The following is a 26,867-nucleotide window of genomic DNA, read 5'->3' on the forward strand; positions in this document are numbered from 1 at the left end:
CAATAAATAGTTGCATACTTTTTTTTTTTTATGGTGTGTTTTGTTTTAGTTTCTAACAAGGTAATAAATTCTATTTCAAAGACTTTAAATCCAAAGAGTTTGATAGTTGATCTCACTTGCTTTGTTTCAACTGAATAGAAATGCTCATTGACTCTGTCATTTACATTTTCTGTCGTGTCACATTATCAGGGAGGGCTAAATATGAATCAATGAAATTCAGCACAAACAAGTAGAATATTGAGAGGAGCCTGAAAGAACTTGCTAGGTTCATTTATCAAAGGTTGAGCAGAATAATAAGGTCTATTGATAAGCACATTCCCAGCCCCTGCTTAATTTCTTTCCCTGAAGACACTTCCAATAAAATGCTCTGGCTTGTGCAATCACTGTTACATGTAAATTGTTCCCGGATGAATACATTCATTTCTGTTCTTCCTACACTCAATTCAGCCAATATGGAAACCTCAATTTTCATAGAGAGAGATCTGTGTTTATCCACAGCGCTTATACATGTGCTCTTTTCTTCCCTAAAACCACATTTCTCTTTTTGTGCTCAATGCATGCAGAGGAAGGTGATATGACCTGAGCTTAAAACATCCTCAGGGTATTTGACAGTGTGTAATGCAAGAGTGTCCAGGAGAAACAAAAGATTTTGGTAGTCAAGTGTAACATTTTCAGCCTGAGATCCAAGGACACTTAATGTTTGTCAGTAGCATATCCAGTGTGTCCCAAACCATGGGGAGGACACATCCAGGGCAGCTCAGTCACAGAGCTGCTGCTGGGAAGGGGCAGAGCCTGAAGTCAGTGAAATTCAGTGTAAATTGGACACTGCTTCCTTTGGGTTTCTTTTGCAAATCCTCGACTAAATCTCCATCTTATCCTTAACTGGCAGATACAAACATATGTGCTTGGGGGAACCACATTTAATTTTTTGCTAGTAACTGGGAAAAAAGATAAACTATTAGAAATTCTCTCTCAGAAAGACAGTGAATCCATTGCATTTGACAGTGGCTCTGAGTTAGTTTATTTCAGCTTGAATAGTAAGGGATTTTGTGGCGTTCTAGGTTCAGGAGGGATGGCCAACAGGAGCCCATGCACAGAGGGACAGAGGCACTGGCAAGGAACAGGGCTGTTGGAGCACTGGACTGCTTTGATGGAGGGCAGACAGCAACACGGGGACCTGGGGCTAGGTAAAGGAAAGTGGTGAATAGCAGCAGTGATAATCAGCCAGGCAGATAAACAACCTTGTAATGAAACTGAGCAATTCCTTTACACAACTTTAAATCAGTTTGAGATCAAGTTCTCAAGCTGCATACTGGGCAATCTTAAAATTAAGGAAAAAAAACTATTAACCTTTCTTGCTCTTGCTTTAACTCCACTTCTTATTACTCTTACATTGACAGCCTGCCTGCCCTGCTTGTGCCTGTAGCAATTAACATGGTATTACCCCACCTACTTAACCTGAATATCCAACAGAGCACTTCCTTGGCTGAATATTTCCTTTTTCAGTCACAGAATTACACTCCCTTAACAAATTCTGTTTTATGAATTCAGTATTACTTCATCTCTGCTGGAAGACATTTGGCATAAACATCTGTTTCCTTTCATAAAATAAGAATGATAAATAATAACTAAGCAATTTCCTCTATTGCAGGCAATACAGTAGCAGAGCTGTGTGTTCAAACCTCATGAATCCCCACCCATTCCAAAGAAGAAACTGCTGAAATGCTCTGTTTGCCAGAATGAGTCCTAAGTGGAGGGGAAACAGGCTTGAAGTAGAAGAGAATGAATTAGCCTTTACTGCATGAAATAGGAATTTATTGTTGCATCACCACACCTAACAATATGGTTATGAGGTGGTGGCTCTTTCAATGACAAATTTCTGCAAGAAAACAATGAAAACACAATGGAAATCATCTTTTCTTCTCAGAATTCACAAGGCCTTAGTAAGCAGTGACCCTATTAAGGGCATGTACTTATCACAGTCTGCACTGTTGCCTTCTCTTCTTTCTGGGTCCCCTTTCTGTCCCTCCAGCAAAAAAGGGACCCATTATCACACTGCTCTGTACTGTACCATAACTAATGCCTGGATTGATCCAAGGTGTAGATAAATGGATTTGCCTCTCTCCTGTATCAAAGGTATTTTTGTCAGTAATATGCACCACTGAGGCATGGGAAAAGAAAAAAACAAAGAGAGTTTGAAAAGAGTCTGAAAAGGCCCTGCAGAAAACAGAGAGAAAACTCAGGGGACACAGGATTCAGAGGCAGGCGCGCTCTTGGCAGGCAGACAGAGGGTTTTGGTCACTGGCACATCACTGCCCAGCTGCAGCAGCAACAGCAGCAACAGGCCATCCCCTTCCTCCCCTCCTGAGCTGAGAGGGTCCTGGGCTCCCCAAGGACAGCCTCTCCCACTGCCCTGCTCCTGCTGCTCCCCACAGAGGGGACACTTGCAGATGGCTGAGAGGTGGCAGCAGAAGATGTGTCCCTTCCCTGGGGGTCAGGCAAACCATCAGTGGGAGTGAGAACTTAGGAAGATTCTTATTTCAAAATATCTATAATACCTTTTCCTAGGCTTCCAGTGAGAAAGTCACAAATAAAATTGAATGATACTACAGAGACTTTAGATCACATGAAATACCTTTCTGTCAAGCTGAAATCACCAGTAATGAGTGTAAAGAAAAAATAGAGATGAATGTACAACATTTTCCAAACTGAAGCCAAAGAGAATTACAGTTCTTCACAGCTATCTCCTGAGAATTTACACGTACCACAATGGCAACAATACTAATGTAGCTAAATATTATTTCTTTCATATGAAGGACAATTTCATCTTCTACAGAAAACATTGTTTATTGCCCAGTTTTAATTTTTCTACCTCCTTGAAACTTGGCCGCCATTTGACATCATCCATCTCCATTAAGATACCATGGGTCATCAATATTGCCTATTTGGACAATTATAATCCCAGACAATTCCTTTGCAAAAATTTCTACATCTCTCTGGCACCATTACATACAGTTGGGTTCTAACTGTACAATAAATGTGATTTATACTGATTAACTGCATTTTTTTTTTCTGATCACTTTATGTCATTTTATCTTTTTCTCAGCCCTAATTCTACTTTGCATTCCGATATAATTTGACTCATCATTCCTATAATAGGTCTGCTTCTCCTCTTTCAAGCTATATAATAGGAAATATTCTGTATCATGCATACTGGTTAGCAATAACAAGGGCACACTTTAGGAGAATTATCATGTGTTACCATAGACAAGAAATGCAACTAATGAAAATTCATGTTCTAGCCATAGTGCAACACTTTAACTGATTCAAAGTCTCCTGCAAACACAACTTCTATGATTTTGCTGGTACACATGAATAGTGCAGAAAAGATGGACTGCTCTCTCTGTTCACATACTTCTCCCCTGAAAAGAAGTAAGCTTATTTCTAAGGAATTGATAAAGCATTTTTTAATTACTAAAACTGGGAAGGTAGTCACACAAGTAACACTGAAGGAAGCAAAAAAGTGATCTAATCTCTCTTTACAAAATAAAAAATTAACCAATCAACAACACTAAACACAAAAGCACAGCACCCACCAGAGAAACAGGCAGGAGAATGGTCATTCCAAAAATGGGCTACAGTGTAATGCTATACATCTACAGCTATAGACCTGGCATAGTAAATTTGGGGTTCTCTTTTTATAGAAATGTTTCTAAAAAAATCCTTTGGTAAACACCAGCAGAGCCTTTACTCCCAAGCAAAGTATACACACTGAAGGAATTTGGTGCTGTTCTTTTGAAGTATAAATCTGCTCTCCTCACCCTCTAAAAGGATACCCAAAACAGGAGGGGATGAATGGCCCCTGCTTGAGCAAATGCCTTTTAGCAGCCTTTCTCAGTGAGTGACAGCTCCAGCACCACCTGCTCATGGTCAGAATCTGCTACAGCCCACAAAAATTGCCTCGGGACTTGAAAATAACACTTTTGAAACCTTCACCAAAGTTCTTTAGAATCAGGGACAGAAAATGTAAAAGCCAACATACCTTCCTCTCTGGCAGTTCAACAGGTGTGTGCTACATTACTTAACCCAGTCTCTGTGCCACTGCCACCTTGACGTCACCGTTACTGGGTTGACAGAAGGTTTCCATGACAAACTAGAAAGCTGATCTGTTATCTCCTCTTTGGAGGAAATTGAAATGCCCTCTCTCCCATATTCTGCTAGACCCACCCATCTTGTTTTTGGCACGCAGCACAGAGAGTGAGCTTCTGTGATTGATTTAGATTTCTCTCTGCTCTGAAATAGAGAAACCAACTTGTTTGTTGTTTTTCCCCTAACTTAAACTAGAGGGTGGCACCCTCATCCCATTGCAATCCCAACCACCTCACCCATAGCACAATCTTCTTTGTAGGCATGTTGACTACCATGGTCCAAAAGAGAACAGATAACACAGAAAGAGGACAAACTTTAAGCAACGAACTAAAAACATTATTAAGACATTTGATTCTCTTCTTGGCTATAATTTATTGCCTCTACTAGCAGGCAAGACCCATAATAGTTAGCAGATGTTTGAAACATCTAGTTTTGAACTTTGCCTAGGATTAAAAGAGATCTTGTAGAATTTAAATAGCAGCTGCAGAATGAAATAAGGTTGCCTTTCTTAATGTGACAGAAATGTTCATCCTAGCCTTAAACAAGGACGACTGTTTTATGTTCTGTAAATACTGAGGAAGCTAAATTTCTGTGCACAGACACCCACACATTATAAATTTTATAGGTGTCTAATTTGCAGCAGTTGACATGAAATAACCCCAGTGGAAAAGGCTGGCCCAGCTGTCTGAATGCTTCTTAGGTTTTTGCTACAAAACCTGCAGCTCAGCACAAACAGGAGAACAATGGGCTGTTTTGGCCACAAACATCAGTTAGCAAATTTGGTGATACAAATCTATTATCTTCATTACTATTCTCACAGCATCAAGGGAGAACCCAGCAGCCCTCACAGAGGATCATGTCCTGGATGTGGAAATGAACCCAAACAATCTCCAGGGAGCAATAAAATACACTTCTCAACAGCTGTTCAACCCCACCAGCCTTTCTGCCATGCTGGTCCCAGCAGGGTTCCTACCCTGTGCAGCAATGCAAAGTCACCCTTTGTTTAAGTCGTGAGATTGATGCTAAATTCAACCTCGTGGAAATAGTCCCTGTGGATCCTCTAGGGCTACTGATTCCCCTACCTCTTGTTCCTACCATGATTAGACTTCAGCCAAAGGCTAACTAGTTCACTGACACAGATGGCTAAGCCTCTGAATGGAGGAAGTTAACATACAAACAGCTAATTTAAAACCAAGTTTAGATCTCAAAATGAATTATTGTTCCCTTTCAGACTGCATGCATTTCTTCTTTGCTTGACACTTTAAAGATTTTTCATTAATTCCCATACTTGCAGGTTTCTCAATGTTTGCAAACAGAGATCTTATATAGCAAACATAAGACCTGAAACAGGTTTTAAAAGACCTGCTGTAGTGAACAAAGATGTCTCTAGCCTTTATGCATCTGGCTTGAGTTAATATTTGTATCCCTTTAGAATACACAAGATTTTTTGTAAGCTAGGCTTTTCCTAGTACACGTGTTTTAGTAACATGAGGTTGTAATATACTGCTCTCAAACAGATGTGCTCCTGGAGGTTATCCCAAGGAGAACTGCTCACCTTCGGAGGGAGGCAAAGTCTAAACCAAGACTGTTCTATTGTTTTTGGGGAAGACAAAATGCCTTGATTCCCATTAAGATTATTTTAAATCCTGCTGCATGACGGCTGCTTATAACCAATGTGGCGTGTAATATTAAAGATGTTATTGCTGAACATGAAAATAGCTAGCACTTTTGCAAATCTAATCAACATATTTAATTCATTGTCCCACTGTGGTTCACAACTCGAAAAGACCTTCAAACCAGACTTAAAAACATATACTTAACCAAACTCTGTTCCTGTTGAGCAGAGCTCAGCATATGCTTAACATCAAGGGCATGTGCTTCATGGGCTCATGAAACACGTCCTGGTTTATGATTCAGCACAAGCAATTTGCACCTCTGTTTTCATCTTCCTTACAACCACTAATGTGCCCACGGAATTATGACTGGCCAGTGGCAGGAACCAGAGCTGGGCCCAGCACACAGCACCAGGCTGGGACACACCAACCTGTGCCAGCCCCAGAGGGGAACCCTGGTCAGGGCGTTCCATTTACAGCCAGAGAACGTGTGAAGGAAAACCACCACAGCTAATTACACACCACAGCTATTTAGCATGAAGAAACTATGTGCTGGAAGAAGACCCCCAGGTGTTTTTACTGCAGATTTACTGTAACTCCATCACTCCCAGCAGGTGTCAACACTCCTGACTTGGAGAACACACCACCTGCATGTAGTTTTTATTTAATTACCATGATTTTCAGAAATATGCTCTGCGGTGCTCAAAGCACAGTCATTAATCTTCAGTAATCTCTCTGAACAATTTCAACTTTTCTGAGCCTGAAGCCCCTCTTTAAAGCAGGGGCTGTATTGTCTGAGCATAGGATTTTATGCAAGGCAGTTGCCATGGCAATGTGACAGAAAGGGCAGAACCCAAATAATATTTGAGCATCAAAGAATTTTAAGCGCAGGGAAAATTCAGAGTTAGATTCTGTGTTAGAACTATAGGCTGTCCAAACTGCAGATTTTGAAGCTTAGGAAGACTGGATATTATTATAAGCTCTCTTGGGGATAGCTGTATTCCAGCAATGCATTATCACTGATCTGTTCCCATTATAATCCATCCATTTCACAGAAAACGACATGTTTTGTAGGGGAGTGGAAAAGCAATCTGAAAAGGAGCAATTGCACATGTCGGCTTTGGGTAGAGAAAAGAGAAAGAGGGAAGAGGAAAAAAAGGTTATAATCCAAACTGTATTTCAATAGAAAGCCTGGCTGTTATAAAAATAATAATGGTCTTGGCTAGTCACTTGTTGTGAAATAATGAACCTTGGGCACCTTTATAATATTATTGCAGGCATTGTATAGAGCACCCTAATAAAAATGGATGGCTAACTAAATGAGAAAAGGCTGCTGCATTGTTTTATAAGGCAAGAATCCAGTTCCAGAATGCATAAATCGTAAACTCCAACCCAAAGAGTTTGTACCCCAAACACAACATAGCTTTATTGTTATTATTACCCTGTTGCTCTTGTATATGCTGCTACAAATGTGTTTTCAAAATAATTAAAATCCAAAAGCCTTAGCAATGGAGCAGACCATAATTGTGTCTCAGGAATGCTGAGTGCCCCAAGGTGTTACAAACCTGCAACTAAGAAAGTTGCTGCCTTTATGTTCACGTGGATTGGTTTGCTACTTAAAAATAGGAACATTCAGATATGAAGGTAAAAAAACCTAGCAGAAGGCCTGGGACATAGATGATCTTTGTTCTAACTCCATTTCTCTTTCTTGTCCAATGTTTAACTTGGATGACTCCACTCTCCTATATCTTCTGAGTCATAGAAACAGGGATAGTGCCAGTCATATTTTCATGAGCCTGAGTACAAGCTTGCATTTAACTAATGGTTATTTTTTGCAAGAAACATGCTTTTTGGATTAGCACATTTCTAGCAAGAGAAAAGCCACCTCAGTGCTGGGCTCCTGAACACCACTACTGGCCCCTGAGTCTGAAAGAGGACTGCTGTCTTTCCCTCCATGGCAGTGAGATCTGCAGTTTTGAGGACTGGTCCTGTTTACCTATGGAAAGCCAGCCAAGCTATTTGTATCAGCAGCCTGTTCTTTTTGCTCCTGACTGCTCATCCAGCTGCAGGCATTAGTGACATACTTTTGATTTTTTTGGCTTCTCATGCATAACTAGCAGTCCCTAAGGAGCAGACCCAGCACAGGCCAGCTTCCCACAGAGCTGGGCTGTGTGGACAGTCTCCAGCTACAGTGGAAGCCTCTCCTGAGGGTCAAGAATCTATGAGATCTCTCAGCCATGTGTAGTGTCTAGTAATGTGTGTGTCCATAAATACATGTGTTCATGCTACTGCATTTCTTCTAACTAGAGCAAATTGATGGTTGCTCTCCCTAGCCTTATGTGGATTTTCACAGAAATGATTTTTGAGTTTAGAAGTTTCTGCCAAGTTGCTTAAAATTTGTTCAATGGGTATAAAAGTTGTCAGAGGGCAGAGCACAAACAGATGTGGAAAACATGAAAGAAAATGTTGCTTTCCTATAGGTTAAAAAATTTCTCCTATCATAAAGGTAAGGATAAGTCTCTCCAGGATTTCTCTACAAAATTGCCTGCCCTATAATAATTCTATTTTATCTGTATCTGTCAACTAGCCAGGTTTCCATCATTTAATACATCACATGTTTATTTTCTATTGTTCTCCTCAGTTAATAAAAATATCACATGGCCCAAATCAAATGCCTACAAAAGTCTATCACTGTTTCCTCTATTAGCTGGATTATAAACTCATAAAAAAGTATCAAGCTAGCTTAATTTTATTTTCTATAAACAGGTGCTAACTTGCATTACTTACATGAACAGGGTTTAATACATTATTAACTCATGCTCTTTATTTGTCATTTCACTGTTATTCCTAGAGAAAATATACCAGGTTTGCAATTCAGTGCTATTAACTACAAACGAGACAGCAGATTTTGAAAACTCTAATGTTTTTATCAGCTGACAGGTGAGGTGGAATACCTGACATGAATCCTCTTACTGTTTTTATTTTAGGTTAAATACAATTTCTGATAGTTTCTCAGGATCTTTTGTATTATTTATATCTCATGCAGGAACACAGATAGCCATTGCTATGTCAGTAGAAACCATACCAGCTTTGCTGCTGTACCTCAGACTTTCTTGTAGCATAGGAGATCCTACTATGGAAACTTGAACAGATCTGGAAAGCAGCTCCCTAATGGACATGTTAATTAACATGATCCCTTGTCCTGTTCCTCCTGGACAGGACCAAACTGTCCCATTACATTTACAGCTTTAAAAGCTGTCTTGCAACAGAGATCAAGGATCACCTGTTCCTCAGAGCTGAGCTGTACTTTAATGTTAGCCCTGAACCCCAGAGGCTGGAAATGACTCAGGGTGGGTATAATCTGCAGTTGCTCAATGCCAGGACATTAAATCAGGTGTAGGTGCATGTCTGATTGCTTGCAGGCTGCAGTTGTGCTCCTTTTTCAGGGCCATGCTAGAAAACACCTGCAGAGCCTCCAGGCTGGAGTGGTACCATCAGCATTGCTCAGCACAAACCATGTAGAGCTCTTTTCATAGCTCCAGGATAAGCAACTTCCAGTCACACACTCCTACAGTTCCTAAAGTGCCAATGAGGCAGTCCAGTCTATGGTATGATGGTTTGTTTTATTGTATTAATTTCTGATTCAGTATTATTTGGTTTTACTGTAACCAGTTGTCTGTGCATTTCAACATTTAAAGCCGCTTCTTTCCCAATCCACTCCTGGCTGCCTTTGCAGTAATAACAAAGTGTGATCTTGGATAGTTTGGCATGTGATTAACAGCTGTTCACATTGCCTTGGCAGTTTCAGAGTATACTAATTGGGTTAACAAGGTACTAAGTGCTCCAAGGTGTTATGAATGTATTGTAAAACCAAAAAAACTCTGCTGTCAAATGCATTCATTACTCACAGTCTGTAATTTGCTAGCAAGGAGCCTACTCCAAAAGGCAATATTTCCAGCTATTTCTCCTACTCATCTGTGGAAGACATTAGCAAACCAGCACCAAGAACCCCTTTAATTGATACTGTCTCATTCCTAGAGAAGGAATCTCAGCCAACAGGCTCCTTGGTATCTTTGGAGAGTATCAGATTCCTCCTCAGCTACAGCCAACAACTGGGTCTCACCAGGCCCCCTGCCATGGGCTGCCCTCACCAGTCTCCTCTCAGAAAAGCAAAATCCAAAAGGGCACCTGGACACAACCAGTCCCAATGGGGCATGGATCTGATCCCATCAGGTCCAAAGTCTGGAACACCCAGCCACTGCCTGGGGCTGTTCCACATGCCTCACTTCCTGTTTATTTCCCATCCCAGCCCCTTTATTGCTGTTCCCATTCTCCCACTCCCCACCATTTGCACTTGAGGCAGCATGCCTCATTCCCACCTCCTGCTATCCAGGCACACTGCCTGACAGTGTTTCTGATTTTTGCAAAATAACAACCTCAGCAATCAGACCAAAGGGCTTTCACAAGCACACTGGGCTTTCCATTTCACAGGTAGGATCAGAGCAATGACACTACTGTTCAAGCCTACAGAACAGACAAGACAATCACAGTATCATTTGTTCCCATTACCCCTTGTGCTGAAACATGCCCAATTTGTCCACTGACATAAGAGGCAGGTTCATGTGATTCCTTCTCCTGCTAGTTCTTTCCTACTAAAGGTCATACCTCCTGATTTCATTTCTTTGGAACAGAGCAACTCATTCTTTATTGTCTTCCCTTTTCCTGTTCCTTTCCCATTCCATTAACACGAAAGCCTCACCCAACAGGGACATTCAAGTTGACATTAATTTCTGCTGTATTTGAAGTCAATGTGATAAGATAAAACCTATACAACCTATAAAACCTTTGCCTGACTGAGACATAACATAAGTGGGCCAGTTATCCAGCCAGAACACTGGCTGAAATTAAAACCAGATGGTGGGACAAAAACAATTCCTCGACTAACCAGTATCAGTGAACAAAGATCCTGGTAACACTGAGGTTGGATCTAGATGTACGGAAAAATGAAAGATAGGAAACTTCATTTTTTCTTTAAAAAACTGAAGATGGAATAAACCACTGCACACTCTGTAGCAGGCAGGGGAATAGCATATGAATATGAGAGACAGGTAAGGAAATGGTCACCTAGTCAAGAGTTTGTTTGCAAAGAGTGACTCAGCCAAGAGCGCACTTTAGCGGAAGCTGGAAAGGCGTGTACAGAGCATGGCTTGTTCCAGGGAACAGCTGACTGTACATGGTAGCAGCTCTTCATGCAGCCAGCACTCCTCAATGCAAACAGGTGTGACAGCAGGATGGAAATGTTTAATCTTTGGGTCTAAAAACATGACTCTTCCTTGCTTGACTAAAAGACTAGTGTGGGCTCAATGCCATTAGGAGGCTCATAACATTCTCTTGTTTCAAAGCAATAACCTGCTTGAGAAGGACACAGATTCAGGCCCCACTAAAGTCAGTTCTCATGTGCTTAAAAGGACAGGGTTTGGCCTGGAATTGGTTTCCAAAAGTGGAGGTGGGAATGCACAGGTGGGATAGGCAGCTGAATGCAGACAGCTCATATGTGCATTCTAACATAACACTTCTAAGAGGAGAGAATTCTATATTTGTTATATTGCAGTTGAAGAAAAGAGAAACTGTCTTTTTTCTGCACCAAAAAAAAAAAAATCACTGGGACCAGTCACACAATGGAAACATGCTGACCCTCAAACAGCTCCTGGAATAATCACTTGCTTTAGCACATTGCATCAGCTCATAATGGTAGGCAAAGAAAAAAAATGCAGCATAGCAATCACAACTAAGCACAAAAGGTTCAAATCTGACTGATTTCAAAGGACAGTAACTATATGCCCAGCATGGAGCTTATATTGTGCTAAATTGAGGCTGCCATTCCCTCTCTCTGCCTGCTGCTCATGAAAGGGCTTGGTCATCTACCCTCTGTGGTGAGTCAAGGCTGTGCAATCCAAGCTGCTTCCAGTGACTTCTTTCCTCCTACTCAGCCACCAGAACCCCTGTAACATACCACAAGGCTGTGCAGGGGGAATGACTGCAGCTGGGTAATCTAACACTCCTACACTCCTAACCCCTTTAGCTCCAGCAATTTAAAAGGAATGCTCACAATTTATTTAATCCTAAATCCATCTTGTCACAAGAGTTAATAGCCAGATAATGCTATGCATAACATTCTAAGCATGGCACCATAAATATGAAAGCATTTAAATAAAAGAGTTTGCAGCAAACCTTCAAATCCAAGGTTCACTCATTAAAAAGCAAACCAACATATTAATCTCCATTGCTGCATATTTTAAAGACATGAAACCAGATCTAAGATGGATACAGAATATGAGACAGACGTCCCATGCAATTCAAGTCAGTTGCTCTCTTACAGCTTGTCAGCATATTTGTTAGGACAGGATTTACCATCAAAATGCAACAAACAGCAAGACTCCTTCTGTTAGTGAGGATAATGTAAAAAGGCAAAAACTCTTCTTAATTCTGCTATCATTCAGGGCTTATTTAAACTCACTGAACTGCTAACAGCAACCATGATTTTATTTCATTTTCCTCAATCATACAGATGCTGTCTTGGGAAACTCAGAAACCCTTACTGTGCCCCATCATGAGTTTATCTTTACAATTAAAGTTGTTTCTCTTTGCCAGATTTATTTTCTCCTCTAGAGCACAAAGAAATTTAGCAGGAGAGACACAATCTGTTGTGACAAAAATGCAAAGTTAGAAAAGTGTTCTAGCTCTTGCAATATTTTTTTTATTGTTTCCCATGAGGGGAATTATCCCCATTAATGGTGATTGCAAATCCCTGTATACTGGGACATTAGCCTCCCTTATGCTTGTTACTGAAGTGAAAAGAGAAAACTAAAATATTACAGAGCTGTTTTATAAAGCACTTATCCTATTAATCCACTTAGCCATAGTCTTTACATAGGGATGGGATGCCCTGAAGAGTTCTTTGGGGAATTAATCAGTTATAACATTAAGAAAAGCAGAGGAATGGTCTCATTCATTAGGATCAATTTCAGCAGTTACTGTATTGCCCTTATCAGCAGAAATGCCAGGTTTGTGGATGCAAGTAGTCACCTTTCAGATCTGTACCTGGGGAGCACATCCTGGTTCTCCTGAAATGCAGCAGTGCTGCTCTTTGCCTCTCACAGCAAGTGAGGACTTGGGAACCAGCAGATGGAAAATAAGTTGTATATTTGTTTAAAAAACATCTGCTTCAGCCCAGCTCTTACTTAACTATCTTATTCTTTTATCTCCCCCCTCACAGGCAAAGTGATTTGTTCCAAGGCTAGAGGCAAATCCTGCTCCTAGTGAAACAAAACCCTGAGCAGCTGATCCTGAAAGGCTGGATGTGATGTGGATCTAAGAGAGGCCCAGAGCCAGATACTCACCTGGTGAACAGTGAGGTGCTTTCCTTGACTTGAAATAAAACTGATTTACGTATCCCCGTTTACTTTGCATTTCTTCAAAAGACTTACCTTTGTGCCTTGCATCTCTGACCTTAGCACTCACCATCCCCTTTCTTGCCCTTTGCAGTGCCACACAACTAATTGCACTTCAGCCTCAACAATTTTTTTTTTTTTTTGTGGAAACGAGCAGCTAAGTGCTCATAAATAACACATGGGCATCACACAAAGAGAAGGTCATATGGCAGGAACTCGATGAGCCTGAGAAAGGGTTGATTTTTAAAGTCCTTTCTCAGTCCTCAAATTTCTCTCCCAGAAGTCTGAAGGACAGAGGTTTCATAAAGGTAAAAAGGTACCAAAGGTTCAGTTCCCAGGGAGGGCAGCAGAACTTCAGAGTTGGAAGGAGTTTCTGCAAAACTGCACTGAGGGCAGGAGCTAGGAAAGAATGTGAATCCTCAGAGATTTCAAAAGGCAACCCACAAAAACAACCCCTGGAGGCCTGGTTTACACCTCTGTTATATCTGAAAGGCAGAGGGTTGGGGATGCTGCCATAGACTTCTCAGCCATTGCAACAAAAGCCAGATTGTTCAAGAACCTCAGTCCCCAGCCTGTCCCTGCAGTCACAGCTGTTTAAGCCAGTACAGAGCTGGGCGAGGCTGGATCTGCTGCTGGGAAGGTTCAGGGGACAATCAGCCTTTAAACTGCCCCAGCTGACACTGGAAGCCTGCACAGGAGGGGACTGTCCAGGATGTGTCCAGGATGAGAAGGCAAAGACCAGTCTGCTGAATGCCATTCTGCCCATTTTATAGGTAGTGATGGGTAGAGAACATGGCCCTGACATTTCTAAGTACAATCAGTTCAATTCATACAAAAATCAGCTCTCACTGCATTATCTCTAGCAAGCCAGAAAGCTGAAGTTTCTCTGTGTGCATTTCAATTTCCCTTCTTTTCTCTATATAAATGTCACACTTCTAACTGATGGTTTAATGACTCGAGTTTTAAAGGAAAATCCCATGGCTTGGCTAAGTGCTCCTTCCACTGGGTAGACCCCTGCTGTCCTTTCCTATTGACTGCTCAGGATCATGCAGTAAATATCAACACTGGAGAACTTCTAGAAATAACACCAACTGAGCCCAGGACCTGTGGGGCACAGCTGGCTCCCACCCTCAATTCTTTCTGCAAGCTGAGAAGGATCAGCACCTGAGAGATGGTGCCCTAAACACATAAGAACACACCCAGCTGACTCTTGTGAAAATAAAGAATCAGTAATGGACACACAGCTTTTCTCCATAGCCAGTGGAAAACATGCATGTGTGGTCCAGCCTTGTGCTTCCAATAATTGTTTATTTGCAGCCATGGTCAGGAAGTAATGCTGTAGAGTCAGGAAAAATTAACCCAGGCAGAAAAGGGCTTGTGGAGCTGTGCCATGTTTCACACTCCTCTGTTTCTTGCCTGCACACATTTGAGAAAGGAGAGTTTGATTTGGATTGTTAGTGGGTTTTAAATTAATGCAAAACAAGCAGAAAAAGAAAGTTGATCTGGATAACCACAGCACTTGGATCCTGGACACAGAGGCTTGAGGGGAGCTTGGATGCCTCTCTCTGTTCTGTTAGCTGCCAGTAGCAAGGCATGCATGTGGTTTACAAGGTGGGGAGAATGCTGAATCCAAGGCAGGGAGGTGCCTCCTGGGGCAGCCTGCAGCAAAAATACTTGGCTCCAGAATAAATACTGCCTCAGGTCACTGAAAAGGCCATGAGTTTGTGGACAAGAGAAGAAACCAGAATAGCCCTTCTTGTAACTCCAAGCCTTTTCCTACCTACTCGACCTAGGGGTGAAAAGAAGAAAGAATCCCTTACTGGGATTTAAAGGGAAAGAGAAGACAAAATAATGATAAATCCAGTACTTCCTCCAGTTCTCAGGAAAGCTTTCACCTCCCTCAGCTGCTTTGCCAGCTCTGTGCTTCCCTGTGGCTTGCCCTCCATGTCCCATGCCTCCTTCTATTGCCTCCCAGTCCAGTACCTGTGTGCTTCTGATACTTCATGCTCACAGCTGTGCTCAACCAGGCAGCACACAAAGACTAAGGTTAAAGAGTTAAAATCAATTATCTCACTATCTGGCTGCCCCACCTTGTACGAGGACCATGCCACAGGAGAATGCATCAATGAGTTTTACAAAGTTTTATCTACATGTTTGGATGGAGAAACATTTACCAGCAGATAGTGAGGTGAACAGAGGAGAAGTATGAGCTGAGATGGTAGGCTGTGAGATTGTCTCGAGAACTGATGAGCTCTGGAGATGCACAGGATGACTCCCCAGGAAAGGGAGGGTAAATTCACCACACCCAGAGTCAGCCAAATCTGGATAAGGCCACCAGCACACACTAACATCACTCAGAGGCAAGGTGGCAGTGGCTGCTGCTGCAGATATACACTTATTGAAAGCAGAGACCCTTCAGCAGAATTTCTGAACGTCCACCCAAAAGCTGCTACAGGACCGAATTAAAGGTGTTATAAGTATTGTTTGTGAACTGTATTTTCCTGACTTGATCGCCTTGCTATGAAGAAAAAAGGAATTTGGAACTGTTTCCTTTAGTCCCCCACCTTCATACACAGGTTTTTTTTTCCCCAATATTAAACCTCTTGCTAATATTAACTTCAAACTTGAATGATCTGCAGTGTCTCTAATGTTCTTGATCAATGAAGTTCAGTGTTGCTCAAAGGTCAGCTCCTAACACTAAGTTCTGATCTCACTTAAACTTTTCTTCATTTCTAGACAATTACTCTGTGTTATCCCTATGTGCCCTTTATAGCTGGAACCATCTTGTTCCAAGGCTTTCTAAGTTTCTTGAGCAAACCTGGCATCTCTAGTAAGCCTTAAAAAATCCTATGCCAAAAAGAAAACATATTGTTTCTCCAGAGGGTTATATTTTATATTGTACATCCAAATTAAACAAACACATTGTAATCACCAGAATGAAACCCCAGAAACAACTCAAAACAACAGCACAGGAAAAATAAACATGAACTCAAGCTCTTTGAAGAACAGGAGGAGAACAATCAGATTTAGATGAGGAACAACTTCTTGCTTAATGACAACATAGAAAGTCAAACTTGAGATGAAATTTAAAAAAAAAAATAAAAATACCCTTTTTAAAAACAAGTTCTGAAAACTGTTTGCTCCTTTCTCTCCATGCCAAGTACTTTAGATGATCTAGTGGCCCAAGAATGGATACAGAGACAATCCCAGAATACTGATGGATGATTACTATTCTATTTATGTCCTCATTTGCACAGGACCCCATAATCTATCCACTTTTAATTAACTATTTTGCCCCTTTAATTAACAGACTAATTTGGAACACCAGCACAAGGCTGAGGCAGGAGTGCCTATTTTTTTGTCCTGAGTAGGCTGGTTTCCAAAGTGGTGTCAGATCTTTGGGAAGGGGGTCTGGGCAGGCGCTGTGCTCCCCTGTTAGAGGTGATGGTGCAGGTCAGTCCGTAGCAGCCCAAGGTGAGGAATCACCTCAGCAGTGTCACTCCAGGACTGGCATCCTCTGCTGTGCATGAGGTGCAAGGTCAAAGGTGAAAAGGAATTGCTCATGAGGAGAAGGGGAAGGAACACAGTGTTAGTTTTGATAAGCAATAATAGGAAATGGCCTTTAATGACTTACATTAGCAGATACAGAGGAGGAAGGCACTCAATCACTTGATCTCGTCAAATACATATGCTTTTGTCTAACCATTTTTGCTGGAAAAAATACTAATTTTTACTAACATGAATCAATTTGAACTTTTCCCCAATCAAAGACCAGTTCAGAAATAGAAACTCCTCTCCCACCTGAAATCCGACTCAATTTCTAACACAAGGTAATTGGCAACAAATCTTTGACATCTGATTCTCTGAAAATCACAGCACATTTACAACAGTCAAACAACAGCTGGTCCCTCTGCAGAGCTGAAAACCAGAATATCCTTTAATTCTTCTGTGCAAATCAATAATTTATCTTAATCCTTCTATTTTAATATCACTGGGGTTGGTCATGTTTTTGAAATAAAGACAGAGATTTTACTGTACTTCCTTCCTTCATAGTCTGTTTTGATTGCCTCAAACTCATTCACTTAAACATCCCCCTAACTTAAACATCCTCTTTCTTCACAGCAGGCATCAAAATATCTTTTTTTGTTGTTTGCTTAGTAATATAGATGGATTGATATGGAGCTCATTTCCTGTCATGTAAGACCACAGTGTGTTCCACAGCTGAGTTTTCCAGCCATCTTTTAAAGGGCAGCACTCTCCACCATATTCTGTCCATTTTAAAATTACAGCCATCCTGCCTAAGCAGATTCACACGTGCTTCAGAAGTGCCTTGTGACTGAGAGATGTGATATTTGCAGTGGATTCAGGATACTCATCATATGAACTAAGATTATATTATTATACAAACTCTGACTGTGTGCCTTGTACCTCTCTGGGGAATGTGTCCATCAGCACATCAGTACAGAATCTGATTTCCACACTGCTGGCAGGAATAGGAAGGAGAGATCAAGTGGGTTACCACAGAAATTACATTTAAATACCCTCAAGAGGAATGTGTTCATATTTTTATCTACAGGGTTCTCAGGAGACCTTCAGTCTGAAGGAGTTCCATGCACTTGTTTTATCATAACAGGACTTGACTTATATTTTCAAGTGTTAATGATTTACTTATTTTTCACCAAAGGATGCATTAGATTTAGAAGACCTAAGAATAAGACTGAAAGCCTACTGAATGCTGATTGCTGACCTAAATGCAAAAGCATAATTTATTTAAGTCAATAGCAAATGTTCTTTATGAAATGGATAGCAATAGAAATGAAAATTTACAAAACTGTGCACTCTGTAAAAGAAGTGGAGCATACTCTACCTGCCCTGGATGTAACTTTAAGTTCTGCACGGAGGAAAATGCTGAAAAGACATTGTTGAAGAACTCCTTTCTGTAGGACTCACTTTCAGGGACTTGCAGTTGAATCTGTTCTCAGCATCTGATCAGCCAACTGAATCTGGATTCATATTTGCAGTTATTTATAGCCACTATATTTGGAGAGGTGTTAAAAAAATATCTGCTGTTTCTTGCACAGGTCTGGAAATAAACTTGTGGGTGCCGAGCAGTGACCCTGCACTGACCACCACAGGAATGGCCTTCCTCTGAGGAAATAATTGTGTCCAAGAATTTTGATAGCAGAGATCCCACTAAAGTTCAATAGCACTTTGAGAAATCCCAGCTGAAATATTTAAAATGTATGGCAAATTTCATGCCTGCCTTTTATGAAGTTATTTCCTGGAAACATTACCCAATGAACAGCGTGATTGCTATTTCCATGGGCACTACAGATGCTTTGGCTTTGCTGTTATTTTCACAGTGTAAAACACTCAAATCTGGAAAATTTCTTGGTAAAATTCAACTAGCAGATAAAGAAAAAAAGGGGCCTTTGGGGAAACTCATCCATTGTCATCACCTCCTTGGTAGGTGTGTGGGAAATTGTCTAGCCATGCAGTACAAGAAAAAACGAATAAGGCTCTACCACATGATTAGGACTTTCTCTAAAGTCCCCTGAATAATTACTATAAAGTTTGCAAATGCTTCCAACAAGTGTTATATTTTAAAAGCAGCTGATCATATTTTATTTTGTTTTCCAAAAGAACCTTTTCCAAGAAGGTTCTGTGAAACAAGACAGCCTGTGCCTGGTGCTGCCTCCACCCACAGCTGCAGCAAGATCTGGCTGGCAATAGAAAGCAGAAGTCCTTACTGTCAGCAGCACTTGCACCCTTGACAAATCTCTTCTCAGAGGTAAACCTCCTGATCACCTACCTGTTACATTTAGAAATGGGTGCCAGAAAAGACAGGTAAAATGTAATTCAAGCCAGGATGAAACCTGGCTGAAAATCAAGGTTGGTAAGAGTTACTTTTTTGATTGTTTTGAAATCTGATACCAATCCTGGGAGGACCAAAGTCCATTTTTTCAAAATTCACAGGGAAAAAAGTGCCAAAGGCTCCAGAATTGTCCTGGGAGATCTGTGCTTTAGGCAGAGCCAGTATTAATACCTGAGCTGGAAATTCTTTGCTACATGCATTATACATCACTAAGAAAAGAGCTGCTCTGCCTGCAGATGGCAGGGGGGTAAATTCCTGTGCAGTTCCAAGCCCAGTGCCTAGTGTACAAACAAGTAAAGGCACTGTGAGACCTATCAGCCAAGTCCCCAAAGCAGAGATTGTTACACCAACACTGAGCAAAGAATGGCTGTAATTATTTGTACCCCTCTGAGCTTCAAAGTTTTCTGAGTGCCCATGAAAGTTTGCACAATTCAAAGTAGGTGTAGCACTTCAGTCCAGATTTCCTTCGTTTGGAAATCTAAAAACGTAGTTTGTACCTTGCCTGTTTGAATGTGTTTTGAATGTGTTGAATTTGTTTCACTGCAAAAGCCTCAAATTAATTTTCCAAAAGACTGAAAAGCATCAAATTTAGAGAGACAAGTAGAGCTCTGCAAATCAAAAGCTGGAACATTTCATGATGTTGGCACTGCTGCATTCCCGATAAGAAATACAGGAAGCAAAGGCAAAGTCCTTACTTATACTTAGGAAAGAGAGAAAAAAAGAAAAGTGCCACAGTAATATTACTGAACATCAACGATTAGAAAGGCAAGTTCATGCCAAATCAGGCATTGCCAGCAGAGATAAACCAGTCTCATTTTATCAACTCCAAATGTCACTTCAATGACTTCAGTTTCAGGGAACCATTCACAGTGAAAAAAAGATACATATATTTGTATATTTTTCTCATAGAAGAGCTGAATTTACAGGGGTCCTAACCAAGATTCAGAGCCAGAACTGAGAGACAGCCTCCCAAAGCCTAAGGAAATGTTAAGAAATTATCATTAGAGAGACAGAGAGATGTCAGCTCCTGGCTGAACAATTTATTTCCTGGTAAGATAAACATTTTGCTACTACATGACAGTATCTTCAAAAGTTAACCACCTATAGCTAGTGAGCCCTCAAGAAGGCTAATTAAAATGCCAAAATGGTTTATGTCAGATTTTCCTTTGATCACTATCATGTTTTCTCTTTTCCACAGGTGAGGGCAGTAGGAAGTCAGTGTGAGAACTGCTCTCAGGCTAGGCAGCATCCAAGCAATAGAAATACATCCTCTGGGGCCATAATTCACTCCTCTTTATCATACCTTCACAGGAAAAATTCACTTAACAGTCAGCAGTCATTTTCTGTTACATAAATTTAGTTTTACTTGTGGCCCCATAAATCACCAGTCCCTGCAAGGAAGCAGCACTCCAGACAGTACACTGAATTCTGGCATATTCTGCTGGGACAGTGGCAGAATAACCACAATAGTACTCACAAAAATGAGACCAAATCAATTCCTTCCTTTGCTCTTTAGAAACTCACAGTTGTTTAATCTAATCCAATTTACTGAGAGTAAAATATCTTTGTTGGAGGAAAAAACCACTTCAGGTCAATGCCTGGCAGATAAATTGATGGCACCTACCACAGTGCTCCAGAAAACAGGAGGACTTCTAAATACTCCTGATTCTGTATTTAAGTGACTCCCTGCTTCACCACCCACTCCATACTCCCCTGATCCTGCTCTCCCTTGGCTCTGCCCCAGAGCTTACATTGCCCCATCCACCTTCCTTCCCATCAGCTGTAACACACAGCACCCACTAACCACTGGCACAGAGATTTTTCCACTGACAGGTGGAAAAATCTGTTCAGGTCAGTCCCACTGCTCAGGTGCTGCACAGACTCCAGGCCATGGTGACATGTTCTGGCCATACACAAGCACTGCTGGGGGTTAACACCCCCTGTCCCTTGATATTCCCCCAGCACTGCAGTAGAAATGTGTCTCCTGCACCTGACTCAGCACAGAGCTCACGGGCAGTGAGTGAGCGCGTCCTGCTTCAGCAAAAATATCAAAGCTGTTTTACCTTGATTAGAAGCTTCTCAAGAAAAGAGAATTTGCCCTAAGTGACTTGTTCTAATATGCTTTAATTCTAAAATCTCCCCTCTTGTACAAATTACCTTCAATTAGAACAGTGATTATTCCCAGATTTTATATAATGCCACCAATGTGGAAGAGGTCAAGATCTCAGTCTCATGGCTGCTGAAAGATGAGCTGAGTACAGTATCTAATGGAAAAGATAAAAGTGTATAATGTGGATTTATTTTTAGAGAGCAAAACGTTTTCAGTTCACATTTCAGAGCCTTTTTCCACATCCAAAAACAACAGAAGGAAATGAGAACTGCTCTCCTCAGTATTCTGCAAAAGCCAGCAAAAAGGAGGCCATTGGAAGCTGGACCAGTATCACCAGAAACAGCTGTTTCACAAGCCAGCAGCTCAATGGGCTTAACAAATGAGAATGCCCTGCATGTAACATTTCCTTTATGCAATTCCCCACTGCTTTGAATCCAAACAGAAAGACTGAAATCCTGTCTGCTGTGAATAGGGCAAGGATTTCTCTCTAAGGAGAGGATTTTAGATAGCAAGCTGAAGAGGGCTTACTGTATAGAACAAAAGCTGTCTCCTTTGCCTTTTGGAAAAGGATGAAGAAGTTTTGTGTAGTGGGTTACCTAGGATCTGACCTGGATGCTCAATGGGAATTGCAATTACTGTAATAGTATTCATTATCTATTGATTCTTTAGCACTGAGTCTGGGTCATCAACCCATTTTCCCCCTTCTATATAAAACTTACACAATCCAAATAACAATTCAAATAATTATTTTCCTGTGTATGAAGTATTTTAGATTATAGATTGCAAATGGAAAAAGAAACATGAAACATTTTCTATGTTCTCTCCTTTCATTTTACAAAGATGCAGACCTACAGACCTCACTCGAAGTCTGTGTTTCTACTATATAGTATTTAATGAAAATGAAATGTTTGAGCCTGCAGATAATCAATTTACATATTTTTGACAGAGAAAAGCTCAAGGAAAGTAAAGATACTAAATACTCATATCCAGATTTAAGAAGCTACTTAATCAGGTATTTAAACAGACCAGGAAATTATTTTATTTTTTTTAATCAGGAGAGTCCTTATATATAATCACCTGACCACTGCCTGCAGTCAGGAAAGTCTAAGTACTTGAAAAGGCTTAATAACACTTCTGGGGTCAGACACATAACTGAGTATTTTCAAAGCAGAGTTTGCCACCATAAAGGCTACAAAACCAGGTCTGAATTCAGGCCTGCATCATGTGTTGGGACAGTGGAGGACAATGCTGTAATTAATGTACAAATGTAATGTTTACGTGAATTTGTGTCTCCCCCTGTAAATTCCTCATCCAAGCAAGGGAAAAAGGAAAGGGTAATGTGCCATCAAATGTACTTTGTGATGGCATCCAACATGTGAGTGACAGAGCAGAACCAGGACTCAGCCCCCAGTCAAAGTGCTCTGTCTCTGTGCCAAAGGATCCCCCTGATAAATGTTGTGGCCACATTCACGTCTTGAGAGAAAACAAATCCTTGCTGAATTTACAGTAAGGCTATTTCATTCCTACTTAACAACAAAAAACCTTTTTGTCTTTTTAGGAGTTTGAAAGGCAAAAGTAAAGCTTAGCTCCAGGGCTGTGCCACGGTGAGAGAAAACAGAAATTGCTACTTACAACTCAGGGAGGAGTTGAATCACAAATAAGTTGAAAGAAATACATATGACTTGAGGCATGAGGAGTGTTGTTAAGCAGAAGTGCTACTTGAAATTGAGAATCTTTGAGAAGTTGTGATTTTCTTTGTCTAAAATGTTGTTTGACATTCTTGTCTGAGCATTCAACTAATGTGTTAGGCAATCCTCAGGCATAATAGCAAAGTTTAGGGAAAGGACAAAGTGTGTCAGCTAAATCTGAATTTTTTTGGCTTCAGAGAGTAATATCAACTCTTACATGTTACTTGAGAATTGCTTCTGGCATGGAGTTATTACAATGCAGGATGAATCTGCTGCCATCCTGGCACGCTGCTGGCAGTGCAAAGCTCTTGGCATGGGTTTGCAGATGAAGCTGCTCTGAACAGCCAGTTCTAAAGGTAGGAGCTCTTTCCATTGGCTCCTCTGGATGGAGAGCTCACTGGGGCACATAGAGAAGTCACCCATGGAGGCTGCAGCTGCAAAAAGCTTCTAGTCCTGTTTCTGAACTCATGGGAATAAGCCCGCTGACTATGCTGGAGTTAAACAGGGAAACCCCTGATTGCTGAACCCTGTACCCATTGGAGCTGCCATCAGCCCCACAGGAGTTAACTATAGCGTGTATGTTACAGTTGTGCCAAGAACTGTCAGCCCTGCCAAGAAAACCTACCTGGAGAGCATGATATGGTCCTGCCTTCCAGTGCTGATAACTAGCACCCATCCACGTGAGAATATAAAACCTCCCAGGCCAATCACATTTCATTCCGACCCTCCTAGAAGAAAAACCCAACTACACACTGAAGGAAAAAATCCCTTGTGGTAAAATGTCACCATTAGGGGTCCTTTCAGAGCTTTGGCTCTGCTGCCAGGACAGTCCCTGCACAGCAGGTGCCAGCAGGTGAGCCCGATGTCTGAGCGGACGCTGAACACACTGCCAATTCAGCAGGAGGCAAAGCAGCTCAGCTTCATCTGCCACTAATCTGGGTAACATTGTGCAGAAAAAATGAGAACTATAAAGAGATGCAGGGAGTTCATTCTCCTTGGAGCAAAGACATGATAATGCAGCAATCTAGGAGCTGGATTCTGCACAGTACTCTGGCATTAGCAGCAGAGACAACAAGGAAACTGTTCAGCAGGAGCTGCCTCTCCAGTTAAGGATGGTACACTGCTACCTCAGGTTCAACAAAGCACATACAAGCAACCTTTAGCCTTAGCTGTACACTCAAATTTGTTTCTATTCATTAAATGTATAACAGGACACAAAACCACACAGCCTTAAGTCAGCAAGTCAAAAAAAGTTAAAAGCATGACACATCCCTTTCCCCAGTGGTAACAACTTTTTCCCTGTACGATCTTTACTCAATTTATCTCATACACGTTTGTGTTCAGTTCAAACAAGGTTCTGGATAGAAATTCCTATAAATGTTTTCAGTCTTGCATCCTTAAACCAACTCCTGCCACGCTGGGCTGTCTTTCAGGGTACACAGCCTGTGTTGGCACCATAGCCCTTGTATGAAGCTGCAGCATGCAACACGGAGCACCTTACCTAGACTGGCCAGAATTCATGCAACCGACACAATGGGCTGGGGGAACGAGCAAAGCTTAGGCGAGTGCTTAAAATTAAGCATGAGCTCAAGTACTGCACTAAGGGCCTTTTAGCACCTTTTAGCAGGAATGATAAATGTGAAAAACACAGGAAGTAAGACAAGTCCATGTGGATTGAAGACTTCTCAGACATCGGGCTAAGTATTTGCATACATTACAGTGGCCTTTTGGATTGTGAGACTTCGTACTTTTCCAATGCATATTATTGGACAAAAAAGTTAAATCACAGGGACATGCATTTAAGATAAATACAACAGATGGTCTTACAAAGGTAATTTATTTGTAATTAACTTATATTTCTGAGTCCAGCTTTCAAAACAGTGTCTGCACTGAACCTTACCTGTGAACTTTACAACCAAAGCTTGGACTTTGATTTTGTGAAGACACATTTCTACCTTGTCTGAGCGGCAGCATAATTAAAGCCCTGACAAACATGTAAATCCATAAAGGCATGGGAGAATTCAGCTTTTTTCAACTTACATGTGATTCCAAAACAATACATGAAGAGAATATGGGCATTCTCTCAGGGGATATGACAAAACCCATCAGTATAGCAAGGGTAATTATTAACTGCCCATTTTCTCCTACAATCAACTGCTAATTCAGTGGAAGAGCACAGCTGGAGGTATCAGAGTGACAAATTCTAGTGAGGCATCCTAGTGGAGCTGGGGATCTGGACTCAGATTGTCTGACAAGTAAAATGATGAGTATGTAAGTGCTGACAGTGTGCAGCTTTCCAACAGAACCTAGCATGTCTCAGGGCCATCCATATGTTCCAGCATATGTCTGTGAGGAGAGGGGTCCAGAATCACAGTCTCTGGAAATGGGAGGTCTCCCAGGCTCTCAAGATACCAGCCAGGATCCCAGTGTTGCTGCATTAATTGGTGTCTAAGTACCTGCATTCCCTCCAACAAACAACTGATTTCAGCTCAGAGGGAAATATGTAACATAACCAGCTGTTCGCTCGTTCAGAAGCTGGATCTCACAGGACAAGATTTACTAGGCAAGAAAAGGTTGCTCTGGGCTCTTCCTTCAGAGCAAATTGAACTTCTGTGTATTAACCACAAACAAGCAGCAGTAACAGAGATGTTACAGTGTAGAAGAGCAGCACACAGAAACAGACTGGGTTTTAATAACCTAGCAAAGGGGAATTCAAGTTTCAGCTCACTCAGTAGTAGACATGTTGCCTTATTTTGTCTTCTATTCTGCTTTTCACTTGTATTCTTCTGGGGACAATTACCTGCCAAGTATTTTCACATTTCAGTCCTACCTTATCACTGTCCACTGTGTTCTGTGATGTCCTGGAGGCAATGGAAATGGTGTCAGGTTGACTGCTGCCATCCCCTTGGCTGTCTGCATCATCTATTCCATCTCTGCAAGAGAGGTGATTGGGAAACAATGACATTCCTTAACACAGCACCAGTGAGCACAACCTGAGAGGTGGAATTGAGAAGTGCTGAGTCAGCAGGACAGAGCTGGATTGGGCTGAAATTATCCCTCTGAGGCAGCCCATGATGCTAAAGAGGTCTTGCAATTTGGAATGATGTCACCCTCAGCCATGGGGTTTGGATTTGCACATAATCACAACATTTGTTTAAATTTCTTGAGGAATTTAATACTAAGCCATAAAGATGCTATTCAAATATAGATAAAGACAGTATAGAGCTCTACCTGTTTACCTCACTGAGGCTGCTAGCACATTTTCTTCCCTTTGGCTGTACAGATAAAAGTGTCATTGATGTTTATTGGTCTTTCAAAGTAAACACTTAAATAATACAAAATATATACTTAAGGACAAAGAAAAAATATGTTTCCATTCTGTACTAGAAAACTTTTGTGTTGGAGCATGTTCTTAGAGGAAATGTCTGGATCTCTGCTTTGCTACAGGTCTCCTGGGTGACTTGGTTATTTATGCTTTGGATATCTCTATGACACAGCCTGAAGTAAAAGAGGAATAAAATTTGATGAGGAAATGAAGATGCTCAGATTACAGGTGGCTTTTGGGAACACCACAACAGAAAAAAAACAATTCATTATCTATGATTTTTGTTTAATTCAGGATCGAACAAGTTGACAAAAAATATTTAATATTACTTGACAGGCTGAAACAAGTTTGTATTAGATGATGAAATACAGATGATTTACTATATATTCTTCAATATATTGTTAGGATCAACTATGATTTTGATTGCCAAACAATTAAATGTGCCAAACAAGGAAAAAAATCTGGTTTCACTCAAATGTGAAGAAGTAAAATCTACTTTAGGAAAGAACGATAACCTTGGACTCTGAAGAATTTTTACTGTTTCTCTCTATACTTTGGAGCATAAAATGAAAGCTCTTTGTATGTATATCATAAAAAAGATTTCCAGCTACTTTTGCCAAGACAACATAAAAAAAGCAGAGACAATGAAAACTGCT

General features: G+C 41.0%; 1 protein-coding gene across 14 annotated transcripts in view; it reads right to left on the reverse strand.

Moving 5' to 3' along the window:
* KALRN (kalirin RhoGEF kinase) overlaps positions 1 to 26,867 on the reverse strand; it is a 464,835-nt gene that overhangs the window by 102,997 nt on the left and 334,971 nt on the right. For all 14 annotated transcript variants that reach the window (XR_014616305.1, XM_084209314.1, XM_084209316.1 and 11 more), the window contains one exon: positions 25,717 to 25,819. Coding sequence is in view for 13 of the 14 variants with exons in the window: in XM_084209314.1 (XP_084065440.1) it covers positions 25,717 to 25,819 (103 nt within the window). In the remaining variant the exon portion in view is untranslated. The remainder of the gene's footprint in view (positions 1 to 25,716; positions 25,820 to 26,867) is intronic.

The sequence above is a fragment of the Fringilla coelebs genome, assembly GCF_963513975.1.
Source record: "Fringilla coelebs genome assembly, chromosome: 7".
Taxonomy (NCBI): domain Eukaryota; kingdom Metazoa; phylum Chordata; class Aves; order Passeriformes; family Fringillidae; genus Fringilla; species Fringilla coelebs.